This window comes from Pristiophorus japonicus, unplaced genomic scaffold (assembly GCF_044704955.1).
Source record: "Pristiophorus japonicus isolate sPriJap1 unplaced genomic scaffold, sPriJap1.hap1 HAP1_SCAFFOLD_652, whole genome shotgun sequence".
Classification (NCBI taxonomy): domain Eukaryota; kingdom Metazoa; phylum Chordata; class Chondrichthyes; family Pristiophoridae; genus Pristiophorus; species Pristiophorus japonicus.
The window spans coordinates 22,600-45,934 of NW_027254564.1; the positions used below are offsets into that span (position 1 = coordinate 22,600).

Below are 23,335 nucleotides of genomic sequence, written 5' to 3' on the forward strand. Positions count from 1 at the left end.
CCACTCGAACAGAATGGAAAGTGACAAATGTAACGCGCCAGTCAAGAAAGGAGGAAAAGAGAAAACATGGATCTGTACACCAGTTAGCCTCAGATCAGTAGGAGGGGAAATGTTAATCAAATAATCTATTACTGGGGAATTGGTAACAGGGCATTCGCAACTCATAATATGATTAGGCAGAGTAAACATTTGTTGATGAAAGTCAACTCACGGTTAACACAATCTAATAGAGTTTGTGAGGTTGTAACTAACAGGGTAGATAAGGGGAAAGAGTGCATGTATTGCAATTGGATTTTCAAAACGCTTTTGATAAATTGCCACACAAGAGGATATTATGCAACATTATCCGTTTTTAATAGGGGGTAATCTACTTGCATGTATTGAGTTTTGCTTAACGGAAATAAGACTCATGATAGGAATAAAAGGCTTTTAAAAAAGGTTGGCAGGCTGTAATGAGTGGGATACCGCAGGGATCAGTGCATGGGCTGCAGGTATTTATAATCTACATCAATGGTTTACATTAGGGGAACGAATGTAACAAATTCAAATTTGCTGACAAGTCAAAACTAGGTGGGAAACGAAGTTGTGAGGAGATGCAATGTGACTGCAAATAGATGTCGACAGGTTAAGTGAGCGCGCAATAACAGGCCAAATGGAAAATAAGGTGACTTAAATGTGAATTTGTGCACTTTGGTAGGAATAACAGAAAAACAGAACATTTTATAAATGGTAAGAGATTGGAATATATTGGTATGCAGAGCAACCTGAGAGTCCTTATACACGAATCACACAAAAGCTAACATGCATGTACAGCAAGCATTTACGAAAGAAAACAGTATGGCAGCCGTCATTACAAAACGATTGGTGAATAAAGTAAAGATTTTTTCTTGCGATCTTGTAAGTTCTTGGTGGGAACACACGTGGAGTATGTATCCTTACGTAAGAGAAACATGGAAAAATAGAAAATATTTGCAGGAGTAGGCCATTCGGCCCTTCGAGCCTGCATCACCATTCAATATGATCATGATGATCATGCACCTTCAGTACCCCATTCCTGCTTTCTCTGCATACCCCTTGAACTCTTTAGCCATAAGGGTCAAATCTCAGTCGCTTTTGAATATATCTCAACAGCTTTCTGTGGTACAGAATTCAACAGGTTCACAATTCTCTGGGTGAAGAAGGCTCTCCTCATCTCGGGCCTAAATGGTTTACCCGTTATCCTTAGACTGTGACCCCTGGTTCCGGACTTCCACAATATCAGGAACATTCTTCCTGCATCTAACCTGTCCAATCCCATCAGAATTTTACGTGTTTCTATCAGATCCCCATTTATTCTCCTAAATTCCAGTGCATATAAGCCAAGTCGATCCAGTCTTTCTTTATATGTCAGTTCTGTCATCCCGGGAATCAGTCTGGTGAACATTCCATGCACTCCTTCAATAGCAAGAACGTCCTTTCTCAGAATAGGAGACCAAAACTCAATGCAATATTGAAGGTGAGGCCTCACCAATGACCTGTACAACTGCAATATGACTTCCCTGCTCCTATACTCAAATCCTCTCGCTATGAAGGCCAACATGCCATTTGGCTTCTTCACTGCCTGCTGTACCTACATGCCAACTTTCAATGACTGATGTACCATGATACCCAGGTCTCGTTGTACCTCCCCTTTTCCTAATCGGTCAAAATTCAGATAATATTCTGCCTTCCTGTTTTTGCCAACAAAGTGGTTAACCTCACATGTATCTACATTATACCGGATCTGCCATGCATTTGCCCACTTACCTAACCTGTCCAAGTCATCCTGCAGCCTCTTAGCCTTCTCCTCACAGCTCATACTGCCACGCAGCTTAGTGTCATCTGCAAATTTGAAGATATTACGTTCAATTCCTTCATCTACATCATTAATGTATATTGTAAATAGCTGGGGTCGCAGCACTGAAACTTGCAGTAACCCACTAGTCACTGCCTGCCATTCTGAAAAGGATCCGTGTATTTCTACTCTTTGCTTCCTGTCTGCCAACCAGTTCTCTATCCACGTCAATACATTACCCCCAATACCATGTGTTTTAATTTTGCACACTAATCTCTTATATGGGACCTTGTCAAAAGCTTTTGGAAAGTACGAATATACCACACCCACTGGTACTCCCTTGTCCACTCTTCTAGTTACATCCTCAAAAAATTCTAGAAGATATGTCAAGCAGGATTTCCCTTTCATAAATCCATGCTGACTTGGACCGGTCCTGTCACTGCTTTCCAAATGCACTGCTATTATATCTTTAATAATTGATTCCAAAACTTTCCCCACTACCGATGTGAGGCTAACTGGTCCATAATTCGGTTTTCTCTCTCCCTCCTTTTTTAAAAAGTGGGGTTACATTAGCTACGCTCCAATCCATAGGAACTGATCCAGTGTCTATCGAATTTTGGAAAATGATCACCAATGCATCCATAATTTCTAGGGCCAGTTCCTTAAGTAATCTGGGATGCACACTATCAGACTGAGGGGATTTATTGGCCCTCAATCCCCTCAATTTCCCTTACACAATTTCCTGACTAATAACGATTTCCTTCAGTTCCTCCTTCTCGCTAGATCCTCAGTCCCCTATTATTTTCGGGGGGTTATTCGTGTCTTCCATTATAAAGACAGAACCAAAGTATTTGTTCAATTGGTCTGCCATTTCCATCTTCTCCATTATGAATTCACCTCATTCTGATTGCAATGGACCTGCATTAGTCTTCACTAATCTTTTTCTCTTCATGCATCTATAGAAGCTTTTGCAGTCGGTTTTTATGTTCCCTGCAAACTTACTCTCTTACCCCTCTATTTTCCGCCTCCTAATTAACCAATTAGTCCTCATCTGCTGCGTTCTAAATTTCTCCCAGTCCTCAGGTTTGTTGCTTTTTCTGGCCAATTTATATGACTCTTCCTAGGATTTAACATAATTTCTCTTGTTAGCCATGGTTGAGCCACCTTTCCCTTTTCAGTGATACGCCAGACAGGGATGTCCAACTGTTGTAGTTCATCCATGTGATCGTTAAATATCTGCCATTGCCTATCTACCGTCAGCCCTTTAACATCGAAACATAGAAAATAGGTGCAGCAGTAGGCCATTCGGCCCTTCGAGCCTGCACCGCCATTCAATGAGTTCATAGCTGAGCATGCAACTTCAGTACTGCATTCCTGCTTTCTCGCCATACCCCTTGATCCCCCTAGTAGTAAGGACTATATCTAAATCCAGTCGCCAGTCTATCTTAGTCAATTCACGTCTCATACCATCAAAGTTACCTTTCTTTAAGTGCAAGACTCTAGTCTCTGAATTAAATGTGTCACACTCCATCTGAATGAAGATTTCTACCATATTATGGTCACTCTTCCCCAAGGGGCCTCGCAGAACCAGATTGCTAATTCAACCTCTATCATTACACAAGACCCACTCTAGGATGGCCTGCTCTCTAGTTGGTTCCGAGACATATTGGTCTGGAAACCATACCATATACACTCCAGGAAATCCTCCTCCTCAGGACTGCTACCAATTTAGTTAGGCCACTCTATATATAGATTAAGGTTACCCATGATAACTGCTATACCCTTATTGCACGCGTCCCTAATTTCCTATTGGATTGTATTCCCCAACCTCCTTACTACTGTTTGATGGTCTGTACACAACTCCCACTAATATTTTCTGCTTTTTGAAGTTTCGCAGCTCTACCCATACAGATTTCACATCATCAAAGCTTATGTCATTCCTTACTATTGCGTTTATCTCCTCTTTAACCAGTAACTCTACCCCACCTCCTTTTCCGTCCTGTCTATCCTTCCTGAATATGGAATACCCCTGGATGTTGAGTTCCCAGCCTTTGTTACCCTGGAGCTATGACTCCATAATCCCAATTACATCATATCCGTTTACAGTTATCTGCGAAGTTAATTCATCCACCTTTTTACGAATGCTCCTCACATTGAGACCGAGAGCCTTCAGGCTTGTTTTTAACTCTTTTTGTCCTTTTAGAATTATGTTGTAATGTGGCCATTTTTGATTTTTGCCCTTGATTTCTCTGCCCTCAACTCTTGTTTTTCTCCTTTCTATCTTTTGCTTCGTCCCCGTCTTTACTTCCCTCTGCCTCACTGTATAGATTCCAATCCCCCTGCCATATTAGTTTAAACCCTCCCAAACAGCACTAGGAAACACTCCACCTCGGACATTGATTCTGGTGCTGCCCAGTTGCAGATCGTCCAGTTTGTATTGATCCCACCTCCCCCAGAATCGGTTCCAATGTCCCAAGAATTTGAATCCCTTGCACCATGCCTCAAGCCATGTATTCTTCTGAACTATCCTGCTATTCTTACTCTGACTAGCATGTGGCACTTGTAGCAGTCCTGAGATTACTACCTTGGAGGTTTTACTTTTCAATTTAACTCCTAGCTTCCTAGATTCAGCTTGTCGCACCCTATCCCGTTTTTCCCGATATCGTTGGTACCTATATACACCACGACAGCTGCCTCTTCACCCTCCGCTTCCAGAACGCCCTGCAGCAGCTCCGAGACATCCTTGCCCCTTGCACTAGGGAGGCAACATACCATACTGGAGTCTCGTTTGTGGCCGCAGAAAGGTCTATCTATTCCCCTTACAATAGAATACCCTATCGCTATAGCTATCCCACTCTTTTAACTGCCCTCCTGTGCAACAGCGCCACCCATGGTGCCATCAGCTTGGCTGCTGCTGCATTCCACTGATGAGCTAGCTTTCCCAACAATATTCAAAACGTAATATCTGTTTTGGAGGGAGATGGCTGCAGGAGCCCCCTGCATTAACTTCCTTCCCCTGTTCTTCCTGCTGGTCGCCCATTCCCTATCTGCCTGCATAACCTTTACCTCTCTTAGTGGGAGTGCAGTGAAGTTTCACTGGACAGATTGCTTGGATGAGGGGATTTTCCTCTGAGGTGAAGTTGAGTAGTCTAGGCCTATACTCTCTAGAGTTTCAAAGAATTTGAAGTGATCTCATTGAAAAGAAAACATTTCTTAAGGGACGGAGATGGTAGATGCTGGGACGATATGTATCCTGGCTGGGGAGTCTAGAATTTCAGAATAAGGCGGCAGCCATTTAGGACTGAGGTGAGGAGGCATTTCTTCAAATCAAAGGATTGTGAATCTTTTGAATTTTCTAACCCAAATCACTGTCAATGCTCAGTAGTTGACTATTCCCAAGAAAGAAACCCATAGATGTTTGGGTATTATGGGAACCATTCGACTCATCGTGTCAGTGCCAACCGCAATGGAGCCATCCTTCCTATTCCGACTTTCCAGCTCTTGGTCCAAAGCGTTGCTGGTTATTCCACTTCAAGTGCTAATCCAGTTACTTTTTAAAATGCGATTCGGGTTTTTGCCTCCTCCACCCTTTCACGCATTGGTTCGAGGCCCATTCCACACTATGGGTGGAAAAGGTTCTCCTCATCTATCCATCTAATCCATCTACCATTTACTTAAAATCTATGTCACATGGTTATTTGATAAATGAAATATGGCCTTCATATCTACTCTATCCAGAACCCTCATGATTTATTATGTTCTTGTATACTTACTTGTATTCCCCCGGCACGTACACCACTGGTGCTGAAAAACTTTGCAGTATTTCTGTCCCAGCAAATGTATAACTCTAGTGCGGCAAAATAAGAGTCTTCGCCTGCAGTGCAGTAGATGGGCCTCCATCAGTCCAACACAAGTGGGGTCTCGAATATGAATAGAATCAGGTTTAGCAGCAGAAGGACATTTCCACGTCTTATATTACTGTAGGCATCCTAGTACTGGAGGACCATGTTCATATCTCATGCAAATGTAGAGTAGAACTAGTACCTTAGAAGCAGTAGCACCACCAGTGCAAATGTAGGGATACACTTGAGCCTGACGATAACCTTCACCACTAGTATCAGTGTAGGAGTACTGGTACAACTGGAGGAGGACGGTCAGTTTTAGTGCAAATGTACGCTGCCACCTATATCAGAAGAGCACTTTCACTTCGAGTGTAACTGTACGTGTGACATTAGTACCAGAAGAACACGTTCATCTCTGGTGTAAGTGCAGTGCTACCACTCGTACCAAAGGAGTACTTTCACACCTAGTATAAATGTAATGTGTCACTAGACCCGGAGCAGCATGTTCACCTCCAATATAAGTACAGAATTAGCAGTAGTACAGGAAAAGCTTGTTCATCTCTAGCATAGTGTAGGTGTACCACTACACCCAGAGTAACGTGTTCAGCTCTAATATAAGTATAGGTTTATCACTATTGCAGGAGAAGCATTGCCACCTCTATTGTAATTGTAGGGGTAACACTAATGCCGCTAAAGCGAGGAAGTAGTAAGGGGTTGAGCAGCTTTGAAAGTCGATAAAACCCCAGGCCCGGATGAGCCGTATCTATGCTGTTAAGAGATGCAAAAGAGGAAATAACAGTGGCTCTGTTCTTTATTTTCCAATCCTCTCTGGCTACAGGTGTGGATGATAGCTAACGTGGAACATTTGTTTAAAGAGGGAGAAAGCGATAGACCGAATAATTACAGGCAGTCAGCCTAACATCGGTGGCGGGAAAATTATTGGAAAAAATCTGATTGACAGATAAATGTTCATTTGAAAGATATGGATTAATCAAGGACAGTCAGCATGGATTTGTTAAGGGAAGGTCGTGTCTGACTAACTTGGAGGTAACTCGGAAGGTCAATGCCATTAATAGGTTTGATGCAGTTAATATATATTTTAGCAAGGCCTTTGAAAAGGTCACTCATGACACACTGGTCAGGAAAGTAAAAACCCTTGGGATCCAGGAAAAGTGGGAAGTTGGATCCAAAATTGGTTGAGAATCAAAGTGTAATGGTTGTTTGGTATTTGGCCAATTTGTGACTGAAATTCTTTTACCAGTGGTGATCCGCAGGGCCCAGTATTAGATCCATTGCTCTATGTGGTATATCAACGGTTTAGACTTGAATATACGCGGTATGATTAAGACATTTTCAGATGTTACTAAAAGTCAGCTGTGTCGATGATAATGAAGAAGAACGCTGTAGACTCCAGTAAGATATCAATGAACTGGTTAGGTGGGCAGAACAGAGGCAAATGGAATTAATACGTAGAAGTGTGAGGTAATGCATTTGGCGTGGTTTAAACAGGAAATGGAATACACATTAAATGGTTGGACACTGCAAAGTGTAGAGGAAAAAAGGGACCATGAAATACATGTAAACAGAGCCCTGAAATTAGCAGTTCAGGTGGATAAGGTAGATATGAAGGCGTACGGATCAAGAACTGTAAAATTGTGTAGGCTGGATAGCTCTTTGATGGCCAGGCTGACATGTTAGGCAGAAAAGGTCTCCTTTCATGCTGCAAACTTGCATGATTCTATGATTCTATACCAGCAGAGCACTGTCAGCTCGAATATAATTATAGTTTAACACTAATATCAGAAGCGCACTGTCAGTGCCAGTGTAATTGTGTTGGTATTGCTGCTATGGGTGGAAGACGGTCACATCGAGAGCAACTGTCGCTGTACCAATGGTGCACAACAAGCTTGAGCACCGTGGTGTAAGTGCAGGAAACCACTCGATCAGGACATTCACGTCCAGCACCTGACTGAGTTCAGCGTTATCGCTGGTGCCAGAGGAGCAAGATTACCTCGAGTATAAGTGCAGTATACAACTGGAACAGCAGTGGCACTTTCTCCTCCATTGGAAATGTAGTGGTATGAATAGTATCAGAGATGTAAGATCACCACGATTTTAAGTGTGGGTCATCCACAGTTACAAGAGAAGCACTCTCACCTCAAATGTAAGTGAAGGTTTACAACAACTACCAGAGGAATGTGGCTACCTTCAATGCCCTACGACTGTGCTCACAACCAATTGTGCACGATGTGGCTCACCAGCTGTTATGGATGGGTTTGACCAATCAGACTGAGTCAAGGATAGGGGCAGGCCATGCAGGGCTAGGGGAGCTGCCATCATTGCTCCTGTAGTAATAGGCTCAGCAGCTGTACTGTGAGATTGCACATTCTAATTGTAATGAAGATTTTATTTGAGCACGCTTTTTAGAAAATTCTCGCTAACACTTTCAATTATTTCATTAATCTGATGAATCAGACGAAAACAATTTACCTCAGTCTATTTGTTAAATGATTGCAAATAATGCTAATGATGAGTTAACCTGATTGACTCTCTGGTGGATTGACATGTGGATAAATATATGTTCCCTTCCATTGCCTCAGACGTGTGCCTATCAGAATATTTCAGTTCCAAACGAATACATTCACTGTCACGGAAATGGGCCAACTAACGATGCTACAGATAAAAGCGATTTATTACCCGATTCTCGCAGTCATCGGTGTACCAGGTGAGTCATATTAACCTGTTTGTTGTTGATCTGTGTGAACTGACTCCTGTTCTTCCCACATGTTGGATAAGATAACGTGTTTTCTAGATGGCAGCATTACAGGGTCAGTAGAGACTGGAACAATCTCACTGAAGCGCCCGTCCACACTTTCTGCTTTCCCCTTAAGCTGATATCATTAATGAAGTTACAATATTCTCTGAAGCTGCAGTGCAAGGATTTTGCCTTATTTCTGGATTGCCTTGATGCCCCGTGCACAGTGAGCACTGCAGCAGCTCAGTAAAGTATGTGAGTTGTTTTTGAAGGTTAGAGGTCCATTACTAATCATATTCCACACAGGTCTGTGCAAACTGTAACACCGAATGGAGTAAAATGCTCTCACCAGATATTTCCATCTATATTTCTATATTTCAATCAGACACTCCAACATTATTTCTCTGCTCTTTTTTTCTTACAGCGAACTTGGTGACAATTGTTATTTTATCCCGAAGGAACTGTGGCCTTTCCAAGTGTATCTCTGTCTACATGATCGCCATGGCATCCGTGGATCTACTGGTCATGATCGTCAATGTAATACTGTACCATATTTTCAGTAATCGCTTTCCACTTTCATTCCTGTCCCACACTCCCGTGTGTAAGCTCATTTTATACATGGCTGCTGTCAACCTTGATTTGTCTGTTTGGTTCACCGTTTCCTTCACATTTGACCGATTTGTGGTTATCTGCTGCCAGAAGTTTAAAACAAAGTATTGCACCGAGAGAACTGCGGCCATGGTTATAACAGCTTTCACAGTCCTCATCTTTTTAAAGAACATCCCTGTTTTTCTTGCATTTGAACCTCATCAAATAATTAACAAGGTACATTGGGGCTGCGTGACAAGTGTAGCATTTGTTTCCTCACCTTCAGGTGCGGCATACATCTGGTTTCACAGCGCCTGGGGCATTTGGTATCCCTTTACATTAATTGCCTTGTTAAATTGTTTGACAGGCAGACGTATTTTAGTGGCCAGTCGAACCCGCAGTGGACTCAGGGGCCACAGGAGTGAGACGCAGAGTGATTTAGAGATGGAAAACCGAAAGAAATCCATAATTTTACTCTTCGCTATATCAGGCTGTTTTATATTGTTGTGGCTGACTGTTGCCGTGAGTTTGGTAACTACCAGGTTGGCAGGCATCAATGATTACCGAGGTGACCGCACAGACCCTGGATATATCGCCACTGAAACAGGAACAATGTTAAAGTTTTTGAGTTGCTTTCAAAACCCGTGTATTTATGCAGCGACCCAGAGGAAATTCAGAGAAGAGCTGAAGACAGTGGTGAAATCTCCCTGGACATTCATTCTGAGGTTGGTTAGAAAAAGACAGTAAAACGATTCAATTCTAAAGAAAGCTTCCTCGTCACTAAAGCTCAATTTTACATCTATTTCCACCCTAGAACATCCGTTTTCTCTGGTGATTGAAAAATTGGTGAGATCTTGTGTGAACCTTTCAGCCATTTTGTAGCATGTGTTTGATTTATGCATTGCTTTAGTTTTTCGCACTTGTTTCGCTGAGTAAACATAATCTATTCCTGCAAATGAAGCACAGTCACGTTCAGGGATCAAGGATAACAATGATGAGTTCAGCAGTGGAGCCGGACATCTGGACAAGACAGGAATCCACCATACACTGCAGATAAAGGGATCAGGCGTCGCACTTTAAAATCATCAATAAAGTTTAATTCTCTGCTAAAATCATCAAAGCTCTTGTGATCGCCGATATTGGTAATTTTCCTGTAAGTTTGGTGTGAATAATACAGGCGCGGATCTCTCTATTGGACACCATTCCTCATTGACAAGTAGAGCAGGCTTTTGTCACGTGATCAGTGGAGAAAACAGTTGGAACTCGGTTCATCGATGTGACCTTTCACCTCTTGTGTCCCAGATACTGACTGAAATTGTCGATTGTGCACCGACTGCTGTCTCTGACTCAGCACAAAGATGGAGCTGGCTCTTGTATTGTGCTGTCGATAAAGTCCTGATGAGTAATATTATTGACATTCTGTGTCAAGGTCTCTCCTCAGATACACGAAATGAATGTTAAAATAATGACTTTCATAATTTTTTTAACTATCAATTGATGCAAGTAATCGGATGTAAACGGATACGATTTCGTTGCAATTATGGAAACATTGTTGCAGGTTGACCAGGGTTGGGAACTGAATATCCAAGGATGTTCCATATTTAGGAAGGAGAGGCAAAAAAACAATGGTGTGGCATTGTTAGCTGCGAGGGATAAATTGTAATGTTGCAAATAGGGGGTCAGAATTATGCTGAAGGTAGTGAACATATAATTGCCTATGTTGTTAAAACTTCCTTATGCAGGCATAGCACACATACGAATTAAACTGTAGCTTAACCTTAGTAACACTTAAACAGCCGAAGTCAGTTGTTTTGTTTAAAAGTCCCTGAGGAAGAGATTAAGAAGCCAGTAAACCATCCTCGGCCTCGGATAGACTGGTGTAGAGGGCAAAATGGAACAAAACAATGATGAGAGATGCACATTTGCATGTACCACTCAGAGCCGACAAATTTGTCGACTCTTGTCACTTCGCTGATAACAGTAGACCTATCGATGATTTTGAGGAGGATAGCTCCTCTCCAAAACCTGTATAAATTATGCTTGAAAATTCTTGTATTTCGGAGGTTCCACGACTGAACCTTCCCTTGCAATTGTTCGTAATAAAAGCTGATTGAACCTGGGATTTCGTGTGTTCACTTCCGTGGTCGATATACAACAGGAGAAGGGCGAGGTATCGATTAACTACATCAGTTAGTCCACCTTGAGGGAGCGAAGCCTCCTTTTTCCCCAACAGAAGGGTAGGTGTCGATTAACTATATCAGTTAGTCCACCTTGAAGGAGAGAAGCCTCCTTTTTAACCCCTACATTTGGCGTCACGAACAGGATGCAGACCCTCTGACATGGATGATGTGACAGCTGAATGGCAGTGAGTATGTTTTGTAACCCCTGCAGCTGTTGCATGATGGGGAAGGAGGTAATCCGTATAAAGAAATAGAAGGGGAAATCTGTTGAACAAGTTACAGCGAATCACGGAAGGATGAAAACCAAGGGCGGGATAGCTTTATTGCCTGAAAAAGAAGGGGGAAGAGGACCCCAGCGATCGTTAGAGGAAAATTAAGGTGTATGTCCCGAAGCGTGACACGGTAATAACACTGAGACGCCAGTATTGATCGTGTGCAGTGCAAAGAAGACGGAATACAACCTAAAGAGTGGGGTGGAACCCCAGGATCCTAGGAAAACTGGCCAATGGGATACAATGCTAGCTGAGAAAAATGGAAAATTAATAAAAGAAAATTGCTGGATAAACACGTTGAATTTAAAAAGGACAACGTATTTATATTAAAAGATAAAAATGCAACCTTGAAAGCTGCAGCTGCTAGAAAGAGAAACAGAGACCTTTCGAAAAATGGACTGGTGGAAATCATCAAAATACAAAACCTAATTGGAAGAAAGGAGATGAAATTAGGTGTGAAAAAAATATTGGTTTATATTTAAAAACTTACGAGGTAAACCCGACACAGAAGTATTGTGCCGAGAAAGAGACACAAAGATGTTTAACTATGGAATGGAGGAAGATCATCAAAAAAGATAAATTATTATATTTGGATTCAAAAGGGCAAAAAAACCTAATTTATGCGAACTCCGCAAAGGAAGGAAAAAACTGGGAATTAGAGAATTCTTAAAAAAGCTGGAACCGGCACAGAAGTTTAGATTTTGTGCAGAGAGAAATAAAACACAAGATTTGCTCAGTGAATGGGACCGTAAAAATGAAATGCTGGATTGCATATAGCTTGTGGTAAAATTGGATTTCAGTCAACAAAATAGCTATTAAAAATGTGTGGTCTTGTTTTAAATCAGTGAAAAAATCTTTGGCATGTATTAAAATTGGAAGTTTAGACAAATTGGAGATTAATCTAAAATGCTGTCCTTCCCAATGAGAAGGTTTTATTATGACAACATTACTAATGATTTCTGCTGTTTTAATAGAGTTCCAATTCCTAAGCCAGTTTTGAAAGCACAAAGACTTGGGAAAAATTTGTCATGATTATGCGAAGTCACATAATGACGTCCGGCCTTCTTACAAACCTCTAAAGGAGTTAAACCTTTCCATTGACAGCTGTTTTATACTGGACATTATTAATTTGGATTTCTTCATAAAAGAAAGACTCACTTGACAGATGGAGGAAATGGTGGGATTTTTAGAACAAAAATAAAACGAAGAACATAAGACCATAAGAATTAGGAACAGGAGTAGGCCATCTAGCCCGTCGAGCCTGCTCTGCCATTCAACAAGATCATGGCTGATCCGGCCGTGGACTCAGCTCCACTTACCTGCCCGCTCCCCATAACCCTTAATTCCCTTATTGGTTAAAAATCTATCGATCTGTGACTTGAAAACATTCAATGAGCTAGCCTCAACTGCTTCCTTGGGCAGAGAATTCCACAGATTCACAACCCCCTGGGAGAAGAAATTCCTTCTCAACTCGGTTTTAAATTGGCTTCCCCGAATTTTGAGGCTGTGCCCCCTAGTTCTAGTCTCCCTGAGCAGTGGAAACAATCTCTCCGCCTCTATCTTGTCAATCCCTTTCATTATTTTAAATGTTTCTATAAGATCACCCCTCATCCTTCTGAACTCCAACGAGTAAAGACCCAGTCTACTCAATCTATCTTCATAAGGTAACCCCCTGTTCTCCGGAATCAGCCTAGTTAATCGTCTCTGTACCCCCTCCAAAGCCAGTATATCTTTTCTTAAGTAAGTTAACCAAACCTGCACGCAGTACACCAGGTGCGGCCTTACCAATACCCGATAAAGTTGCAGCAGGACCTCATTGCTTTTGTACTCCATCCCTCTCGCAATGAAGGCCAACATTCCATTCGCCTTCCTGATTACCTGCTGCACCTGCAAACTAAATTTTTGGGATTCATGCACAAGGACCCCCAGGTCCCTCTGTACCTCAGCATGTTGTAATTTCTCCCCATTCAAATAATATTCCCTTTTACTGTTTTTTTTTTCCCAAGGTGGATGACCTCACACTTTCCGACATTGTATTCCATCTGCCAAACCTTAGCCCATTCGCTTAACCTATCCAAATCTCGTTGCAGCCTCTCTGTGTCCTCTACACAACCCGCTTTCCCACGAATATTTGTGTCATCTACAAATTTTGTTACACTACACTCTGTCCCCTCTTCCAGGTCATCTATGTATATTGTAAACAGTTGTGGTCCCAGCACCGATCCCTGTGGCACACCACTAACCACCGATTTCCACCCCGAAAAGGACCCATTTATCGCGACTCTCTGCTTTCTGTTCGCCAGCCAATTCTCTATCCACCCTCAAACATTTCCTCTGACTCCGCGTACCTCTATATTCTGCAGTAACCTTTTGTGTGGCACCTTATCGAATGCCTTTAGGAAATCTAAATACACCACATCCATCGGTACACCTCTATCCACCATGCTCATTATTTCCCTAAAGAATTCCAGTAAATTAGATAAACATGATTTCTCCTTCATGAATCTATGCTGCGTCTGCTTGATTGCACTGTTCCTATCTAGATGTTCCGCTATTTCTTCTTTAATGATAGTTTCAAGCATTTTCCCCACTACAGATGTTAAACTAACTGGCCTATAGTTACCTGCCTTTTGTCTGTCCCCTTTTTTAAACAGAGGTGTTACATTCGCTGCTTTCCAATCTGCTGGTACCACCCCAGAGTCCAGAGAATGCCTATGCAATAATACTCACCTGCTACAGAGCACAGATACTCAAACAAAACAAATTCAAGAGACAGAATTTAAGATAAATAAGCTGGAAGAGATGTTCAGCCATGAACTCATTGAATGGCGGTGCAGGCTAGAAGGGCCGAATGGCCTACTCCTGCACCTATTTTCCATGTTTCACTGTTTCTATGAACTCATTGAATGGCGGTGCGGGCTCGAAGGGCCGATTGGCCTACTCCTGCAACTATTTTCTATGTTTCTATGTTTCTATGTAAGACAGGAGCCGACGGATAGTGCAATACACAGCTGTAACACCATCACCTGTGGTAATAGAGCCAATGTACCTCATGGTCCACAACCTCAAACTAACAGTCAACCAGACAGGGATAACGAGTGTGCACTAGAGCGGCCCGCAGCACATGATAATGGCTACATATCAGCTTCCCCACCATTCCCACCAATGGACGTAGAGCAGCCGAAAATACCACACAGGAGGGATCTCAGCCCACAGCAGAGACAAATTCTTTTGAATAAGTTACCAACACCGAAGTCAAAATAGTAGAAATACAGAATTCTGAGAAAAGATTAGAGTAGAATATGAATGTGATTCAAAAGGCAGGCGAAATGTTAGGGGAGTACAGGGAACGATAATGGATTGAATACAAAGACCACTCTGGGGTTGATGACACTGACAAAAATGTGCAGCATTCTTGAAAATGTTTAAAGACGGACTGGGCGATGCACATCCAAAGATAATTATGTTAGGATTTATGATAGTAGATAATTACGATGAAACTTTGGAATGGGCAGAACATGGAGAGGAGTTAAAGTTAGAACAAAAGGAGAAAATAGCAAAAATAGCAGCAACAGCGGTTGCAGCAGAGACGAAGGAGGAGGAGATACACCCCCACGCAGCTTCCCTGATATGTTTTAACTGTAATAAGGGAGGCCACTTCAGTAGGAATTGTCCACAGAAAAGAAGAGGTTACGGAAATTCTCAAGGGAAATGTCACAATTGTGGTAAACTTGGACATTTGGCCAAAGATTGCTGGAGTCAGGGAGGAGGCGCAGGGAGGCAAGGCCCACAACAGGCAAAGAAGGGAACATCATTAACCAGGGAAGAGCTGATGGACATGCTCAGACAGGTACCAGCATCACTGCTACCACTGCCACCACCGCCCCGACCTGAGACACCCTTTAATGAGGATATCATCAAAATGGAGCGTCGGTTTCCACAACCAACTTAGATTTTCCCCGGACCCGCAGGACTGTAAACATCCAAGGTGTGGGTGTGGGTTATCAGAAAGCAACCCTAAATGAGATGGTGTTATTAGAAGTACAGGAATTAATGTTACCTACTCGGTTTTGTTACTGTCAGAACACAGAAGGCAGCATACTGGGCATCCATATCTTAAGTGAGATAGGGGTACTGATAGATCCCCAGCGTAACCGGATAATTTGGGGGGATAATCACGAAAACCAAATGAAGTTCGAGCACCCGGGACACCAGCAGCAACAATTGGCCAGAACAACCCGAATCAAGCCTGCGTGGGAAACAAAAGATTTCTCCCATCGAACTTCAGTCCACTCTTTTATATGTCACCCATGTAATTACATTTTCTACAGTACTCTGAGAAGATATACAAATTCCATTAACACTTTAGACACCTCGTACATCAATATAGCACATCGAGAAGATGCAAATAATCCACCCAACTCTTTATGCACCACAGCTAGGAAGTATATAAAAGTATGTATTAAAATAGAAACAAATACATATTATGGCTCCTTAGATTTATGTAACCTATTCCCATCGTCTGATCAAAATCCTTCTGCTGTGGCTTATATTTGCATGCCTGACCTGGCAATATCCATTGCGTCATTGGCAAACTGATACATGATACCTGCATGAGTTAGATACAGAGTAAAGCTCCCTCTACACTGTCCCATCATACAATCCCAGGGCAGGTACAGCACGGGGTTTGATACAGAGTTAAGCTCCCTCTATATTGTCCCAACAAACACTCCCAGGGCAGGTACAGCACGGGGTTAGATACTGAGTAAACCTCCCTCTACTGTGTCCCTATCAAACACTCCCACAGCAGGTTCAGCACGGGGTTAGATACAGAGTCAAGCTCCCTCTACATTGTCCCATCAAACACTCCCAGGGCAGGTACAGCACGGGGTTAGATACAGAGTAAAGCTCCCTCTACACTGTCCCTATCAAACACTCCCAGGACAGGTTCAGCACGGGGTCAGATGCAGAGTAAAGCTCCCTCTACACTGTGCCACCAAAGAACCCCAGGGCAGGAATCTATAACCCACTCCCCATAACCCTTTATTTCCTTATCGTTTTAGAAATGGTCTATCTCTGTCTTAAACTTATTCAATATCCCGCCTTCCACAGCTCTCTGAGGCAGCGAATTCCACAGATTTACAACCCTCTGAGAGAAGAAATTTGTTCTCGTCTCAGTTTTAAATAGTCGGCCCCTTATTCTAAGACCATGCCCTCTCGGTCTCGTCTCCCCCATCAGTGGAAACATCCTCTCTGCCTCCACTATATCAAGCCCCCTCATAATCTTATACATTTTGATAAGGTCACCTCTCATTTTTTCTGAATTCCAATGAGTAAAGGCCCAATCTACTCAACCATTCCTCATAAGTTTACCCACTCATCTCCGGAATCAACCGAGTGAACGTTCGCTGAACTGCCTCCATAGCAAGTATATCCTTTCGTAAATATGGAAAACAAAACTACATGCAGTATTCCAGGTGTGGCCGCAGCAATACCTTGTATAATTGTAGCAAGACATACCTGCTTTTATACTCCATCCCCTTTGCAATAAAAGCCAATATTCCATTGGCCTTCCTGATCACTTGCTGTACGTGCTTACTAAACGCCAGCATGGACTGGTTGAACCGAATGGCATGTTTCTGTGACGTATATCCTGTTTCGAAGTAGATGTGTTTAGTTGAAGTGTGATCTCAGGCCCGACATTAATCTCATTGTCGACAGGGCTGCAGTGATACTGTTGTATATATTGACTTGTATTTACTTTTACAGCCACCAGAGGGCGCATTCCCTGGAGTTCCGAGGGGTCCCATAATCCCTTGGGAGCACAGGTATTTCAGAAGGCTTCACAGGTTTGAGAGGCACTCTGCAGACCTGCAACCAAAGACTAAGATCACACTTTAATTTGAGCTCACAGTGTTCAGTCTGACTCTTCCTCCATACACTACAACTGGCGATGAGATACAGATAGCGAACCCAAAGTTGCAAAGAATAGTGGGCATCCTGGAGAAATTTTTGGAGGGAGATGATTGCGAAACTTTTGTGGAGCGACTCAACCAATACTTCGTGGCCAACGAGCTAGATGGGGAAGAGAGCACTGACAAACGTAGAGCGATCCTCCTCACTGTCTGTGGGGCACCAACGTATGGCCTCATGAAGAATCTGCTCACTCCAGCAAAACCCATGGAGAAATTGGACGATGATTTGTACACACTGGGCCAAGAGCATTTGAACCGGAACGAAAGCGTTCTATTGGCGAGGCACCGGCTCCACACCTCAAAAGGTCTGATGACCAGGAAATGGCGAGCTATATCGCCGAGCTGACAGGCCTTGCAAGACTTTGCGAATTTGAAGGACATTTGTAGCACAATCGCAAAGACTTTTTAGGACTTGGCATTGGCCACGAAAGCATACTTCGCAAGCTTTTGACTGCAGAGACACCAACCTTGAGTAAGGCCATAGTGATAGCCCAGCCGTTCATTGCCACTAGTGGCAGAACTAAGCAAATCAGTCAGCACACAAGTGCTGCTACAAGTACTGTGAACAAAGTGATGTTGTTTTCGAATCGTAACGTACAGGATAGGTCACACATACCTGCAGCTACACGTCCGCAAATGTCTCAGAGTCCACCATCAAGAGTGATGAATCAAGGCCATTAACACCTTGTTGGCGCTGTGGGGATGATCAGCGTTTCCATTCATGCCGATTCAAAGGATACATTTACAAGTGCTGTGGAACAATCGAACACTTCCAACCAGTGTGCAGGCGAGCTGCTAAGCCTCTGAAACCTGAAAAAGACCATGTTGCAGAGGAGGACAGATCCACGGAGGATCACGATGAACCAGGGCCTCAGAGGCAGAGTTGCATGGGGTGAACACATTCACCACGAATTGTCCCCCGATAATGCTGAATGTTGAACGAAATAAACTCCCACTGTCAATGCAGCTGGACATGGGTGCGAGCCAGTCCATCATGGGCAAAAATACTTTTGAAAGGTTGTCGTGCAACAAGGTCTCAAGGCCAGTCTTAACTCCAGTTTGCACAAGACTAAGAACTTACACGAAAGAACTGATTCCTGTAATCAACAGTGCTACCATAAAAGTCTCTTATGATGGAGCGGTGCACAAGCTCCCACTCTGGGTGGTAGCGGGCAATGGTCCCATGCTGCTCGGCAGGAGCTGACTGGGAAAAATACGCTGGAAGTGGAACGACGTCCGACCGCTATCGCCTGCTAGCGACACTTCCTGTGCCCAGGTTTGAAACATATTTCCTTCACTGTTCGAACCAGGCATCGGGAATTTCCAAGGAACAAAAGTGCAGATGCACCTTATCCCGGGGGTGCGCCCAATCCATCACAAGGCGAAAGCAGTACTCTACATGATGAGAGAAAGGATAGAGATTGAACTAGACCAGCTGCAACGAGAGGGCATCATTTCACCGATCGAGTTCAGCGAGTGGGCCAGTCCTATTGTCCCAGTCCTCAAGGGAGATGGCACAGTCAGAATCTGTGGCGATTACAATGTAACTATCAATCGTTTCTCCCTGCGGGACCAACATCCACTACCAAAAGCCGATGAAATCTTTGCAACGCTGGTGGGAGGAAAGACGTTCACGAAGCTGGATCTGACCTCAGCCTGCATGACGCAGGAACTGGAGGAATCATCGAAGGTCCTCACCTGCATCAACACGCACAAAGGTCTTTTTGTTTATAACAGATACCCGTTTTCAATCCGATCAGTGGCGGCGATACTCAAGAGAAGCATGGAAGGTTTACTGAAGTCGGTCCCAGACACCGTGGTCTTCCAGGATGACATCTTGTTCACCGGTCAGAACACAGTCGAGCATCTGCAGAACCTGGAGGAGGTTCTTATTCGACTCAAACGCGTGGAGCTCAGGTTAAAACGCTCGAAGTGCATTTTCCTGGCGCTTGAAGTGGAGTTCCTGCGAAGGAGGATTGAGGTGGATGGCCTCAGGCCCACCAACGCGAAGAGGTAGGCAATCGAGAATGCACTGAGGCCACAGAACGTGACGGAGCTGCGGTCGTTTCTGGGACTCTTGAACTACTTTGTTAACTTCTTACCGGGTCTCAGCACCCTGCTAGCATCACTACATGTCTTTCTAGGAAAAGGGGGCGAATGGGCTTGGGGCAAAAGCCAAGAAAATGCCTTTGTAAAAGCGAGAAAATTGTTATGCTCAAACAAATTGCTTGTGTTGTATGATCCATGTAAGCGTTTGGTATTAGCATGTGATATGTCGTCATATGGCGTCCGGTGTGTATTGCAACTAGCTAATGATTTTGGGAAACTGCAACCGGTTGCTTATGCATCCAGGTGTCTGTCTAAGGCCGAGAGAACTAAAAGCATGATTGAAAAAGAAGTGTTAGCGTGTGTTTATAGGGTAAATAAAATGCATCAATATCTGTTTGGGCTAAAATTCATATTGGAAACTGACCATAAGCCACTCATATCCTTGTTTTCCGAGAGTAAAGGGATAAATACCAAAGCATCGACCCGCATCCAAAAATAGGCGCTCACGTTGTCCGCATACAACTAAGCCTTCCGCCACAGGCCAAGCACAGAAAACTACGCCTATGCTCTCAGTAGGCTGCCATTGCCCACGACGGAGGTGGAAATGGCACCGTCCGCAAATCTAGCCATGGTTATGGAAGCATTTGAGAGTGAGAAATCACCCATCACTGCCCGGCAGATCAAAACCTGGACAAACCAGGACCCCTTATTATCTCCAGTCAAAAGCTGTGTGGTTCACGGGAGCTGGTCCAGTGTCCCAGTGGAAATGCAGGAAGAGTTAAATCCGTTCCAGCAGCGCAAAGATGAAATGTCTGTACTGGCAGACTGCCTTCTGTGGGGAAATCGAGTAAGGTCCCCAAGAAGGGCAGAGACACTTTCATCAATAGCCTTCACAATACCCACCCAGGCATTGTAATGATGAATGCAAAAGCCAGATGCCACGTGTGGAGGTGCGGCATCGATGCGGACTTGGAGTCCTGCGTTCACAGATGTAATACATGCTTGCAGTTCAGTAATGTACCCATGAGGCACCGCTAAGTTAATGGTCTAGGCTCTCCAAACCGTAGCTTCGGGTCCAAGTCAACTATGCAGGCCTATTCTTGGGTAAAATGTTCCTTGTGGTTGTAGATGCGTACTCCAAGTGGAATAAATGTGAGATAATTGTATTAAATTATGGACAAGGTCCCAAGTGGCTTCCCGGCACTGTCGTGGCCAAAGAGGAGAGCAGGGTGTTTCGGGTCAAACTTACAAATGGATTAATTCACCGGAAACACTTGGACCAAATCAAAATCAGATTCATGGACTACCCTGAGCAAGCCACATTGGACCCTACCTTTTTGGATCCCCCAACACACACACGAGTGGCAACCGACACTATGGTTGACCACAAAGCAGAACCAATCATTCACAGCAGCCCTGCAGGGCCCAACATACCAGGCACCCCAGCAAGGCCAGCTGCACAGCAGCCCAGCGAGGGCCCAACAAATGACTGAACAACACCAGCTTTCACACTGAGACGATCAACCAGGACAAGAAGGGCCCCAGATCGACTCAGATTGTAAATAGTTACACTATTGACTTTGGGGAGGAATGTTATTATACATGTGGACTTGTATTTACTCTGTACAGCCACCAGAGGGCTCATTCCCTGGAGTCCCAAGGGATCCCATAAACCCTTGGGAGCACAGGTATTTAAGAAGGCTTCACAGGTTGGAGAGGCACTCTGGAGACTTGCAATAAAATACTACGGTCAGACTTTACTTTGAGCTCACCGTGTTCAATCTGACTCTTTCTCCATACACAATAGATACCCACCCTCCTATATGCCTGAGAAACATGGACAATATACAGTCGGCACTTCAAAGCACGGGAGAAGTACCACCAACGCTGCCTCCACAAAATCCTGCAAAGTCCCTGGGAGGATAGGTGCACCAACGTCAGCGTTCTCTCTCAGGCCAACATCCTCAGTATCAAGGTGCTTACCACACTCGATCAACTCCACTGGGCGGGCCACATCATCTGCATGCTCGATGCTAGACTCCGAAACAGGCACTCTACTCCGAGCTGCGTCACGGCAAGCGAGCCCCAGGAGGGCAGAGGAAACTCTTCTAGGACACCCTCAAAACCTCCTTGAATATATGTAACATCACCAACGGCTCTTGGGTATCCCTGACCCAAATCCACTCAAAGTGGAGGAGGAGCATCCGAGAAGGTGCTGAATGCCTCGAGTTTCTTTCACGGGAGCACCGGATGCCAAGCGCAAACAGCGGAATGAGCGCATGACAAGCCAAGGACTCCATCCACCGATCCCTCCAACCACTGTCTGCCCCAGACACCGCCTGTGACAGAGAATGTGGGTCCCGCATTGGGCTCATCAGTCACCTGAGAACTCGTGTTTGTGGAAGCAAGTCATCCTCTACCCCGAGGTACTGCCTGAGAAGATGAGCTGTATGTAGTACGTCCAGTCCTCGTAGTGTTCACCTTTATTGCAAAGGGGATAGCGTATAAAGGCAGCCAAGTCCCGCGACAACTCTGCAGGATATTGGTGAGGCCACACCTGGAGTACAGCGTCCAGATTTGATATTTTTATTTAAGGAGGGATATACTTGCATTGGAGGCAGTTCAGTGAAGGTTCATGAGGTTGATTCCTGAAATGATGGGGTTGTCTTATGAAGAAACATTCAGCAGGTTGGGCATATATTGGAGCTTTGCAAAATGAGAGGTGATTTTATTGAAATGTATAAGATTCCGAGGAGACTTGACAGTGTACATGCAGAGAGGATTATTCCCCTTGTGGGGGAATCGAGAAGTAGGGGCATATTTTCAGAATAAAGGGGCGCCCATTTAAAACGGAGATGGGTAAGAATTTCTTCTCTGAGAGACTTGTGAATCTGTCGAATTCTCTTCCCCAGAGAGCTGTGGAGGGTGGGTCAGTGAATATATATATGGTGGAGATAGACAGATTCTTGAATGATAGGGGAGTCAGAGAGTATGGGGAGCAGGCAGCTTCGTGGAGTTGAGGCCAAGATCAGATCAGCTATGATCTGATTGATGGCGGAGCCGGCTCGAGTGGTCAAATGGTGGACACCTGATCCGAAGATGTTCTTTTGTGTGTTGTGTTTCTGTGCCTGTGTGTTGTTAGTTTGTGTGTCTGTGTAAGACTTACGTTAATTAAGACAGATTTTAGCCTGTAACGTTTATGTCTTTTCCCTACACTTTACAGAGCTGGACTTGTGAGACAATAACAAAACAGACTCCGGGTGTATGTCACCCACCCCTCGACTGGGGTTATCTTTATTTGGTTAACCAAAAGAGATACAAGCAATCACGATAGCATCAAATACACAATAATTTCTCATTATTAAGCTGCAGCGACCTATCCCATTAAAATATTTCCTAACAGTTAAACATTGCCGATTACGTAAGTGCTTGCAAAGCAGACACACTCACACCTGAGAGTTAACTCCAACCCTGCTTAGAGATTGGAAATTAACCCCTTGATTCTCTTGGTAACTGACCAGGTTACCAATCGCTGGATTGCAGTGCTGCCCTCATGTGTCACAGCCATTGTATCTGTTTTTTTCAGAATGACTGCCCACCGTGTACATAATTGTCCAGATTTAATTCACAGCGAAAGTTTTTCACAATGAATGTGAGTTTCATTCTCGTATCTCCTTGTTGCAGCTCGATTACTGTTCCCAGGCAATGTCTTTTTGCAGCTGCGAGCTGTTAAAACCCTGGAGAAAGCCTTTTGAATTCGTAATGCCTTCTGCGTCTTTACAAATGGTCATCCTAGGTTTTTGCCAACTTTGAGCAGTTTGCAAGCACAGTTATTGTCAGAAAATGAGACAAAAGAATGCT

At 43.9% G+C, this 23,335-nt stretch overlaps 1 protein-coding gene across 1 annotated transcript; it reads left to right on the forward strand.

The window, feature by feature from the left end:
• The first annotated feature begins 8,310 nt into the window (after positions 1-8,310).
• Positions 8,311-23,229, forward strand: LOC139255864 (probable G-protein coupled receptor 139). The gene is made up of 4 exons (XM_070874036.1): positions 8,311-8,380; positions 8,835-9,723; positions 19,163-19,272; positions 23,159-23,229. Exons 1-4 carry the CDS (start codon positions 8,311-8,313, stop codon positions 23,227-23,229), a joined length of 1,140 nt encoding a protein of 379 aa, XP_070730137.1.
• The last annotated feature ends 106 nt before the right edge of the window (positions 23,230-23,335 follow it).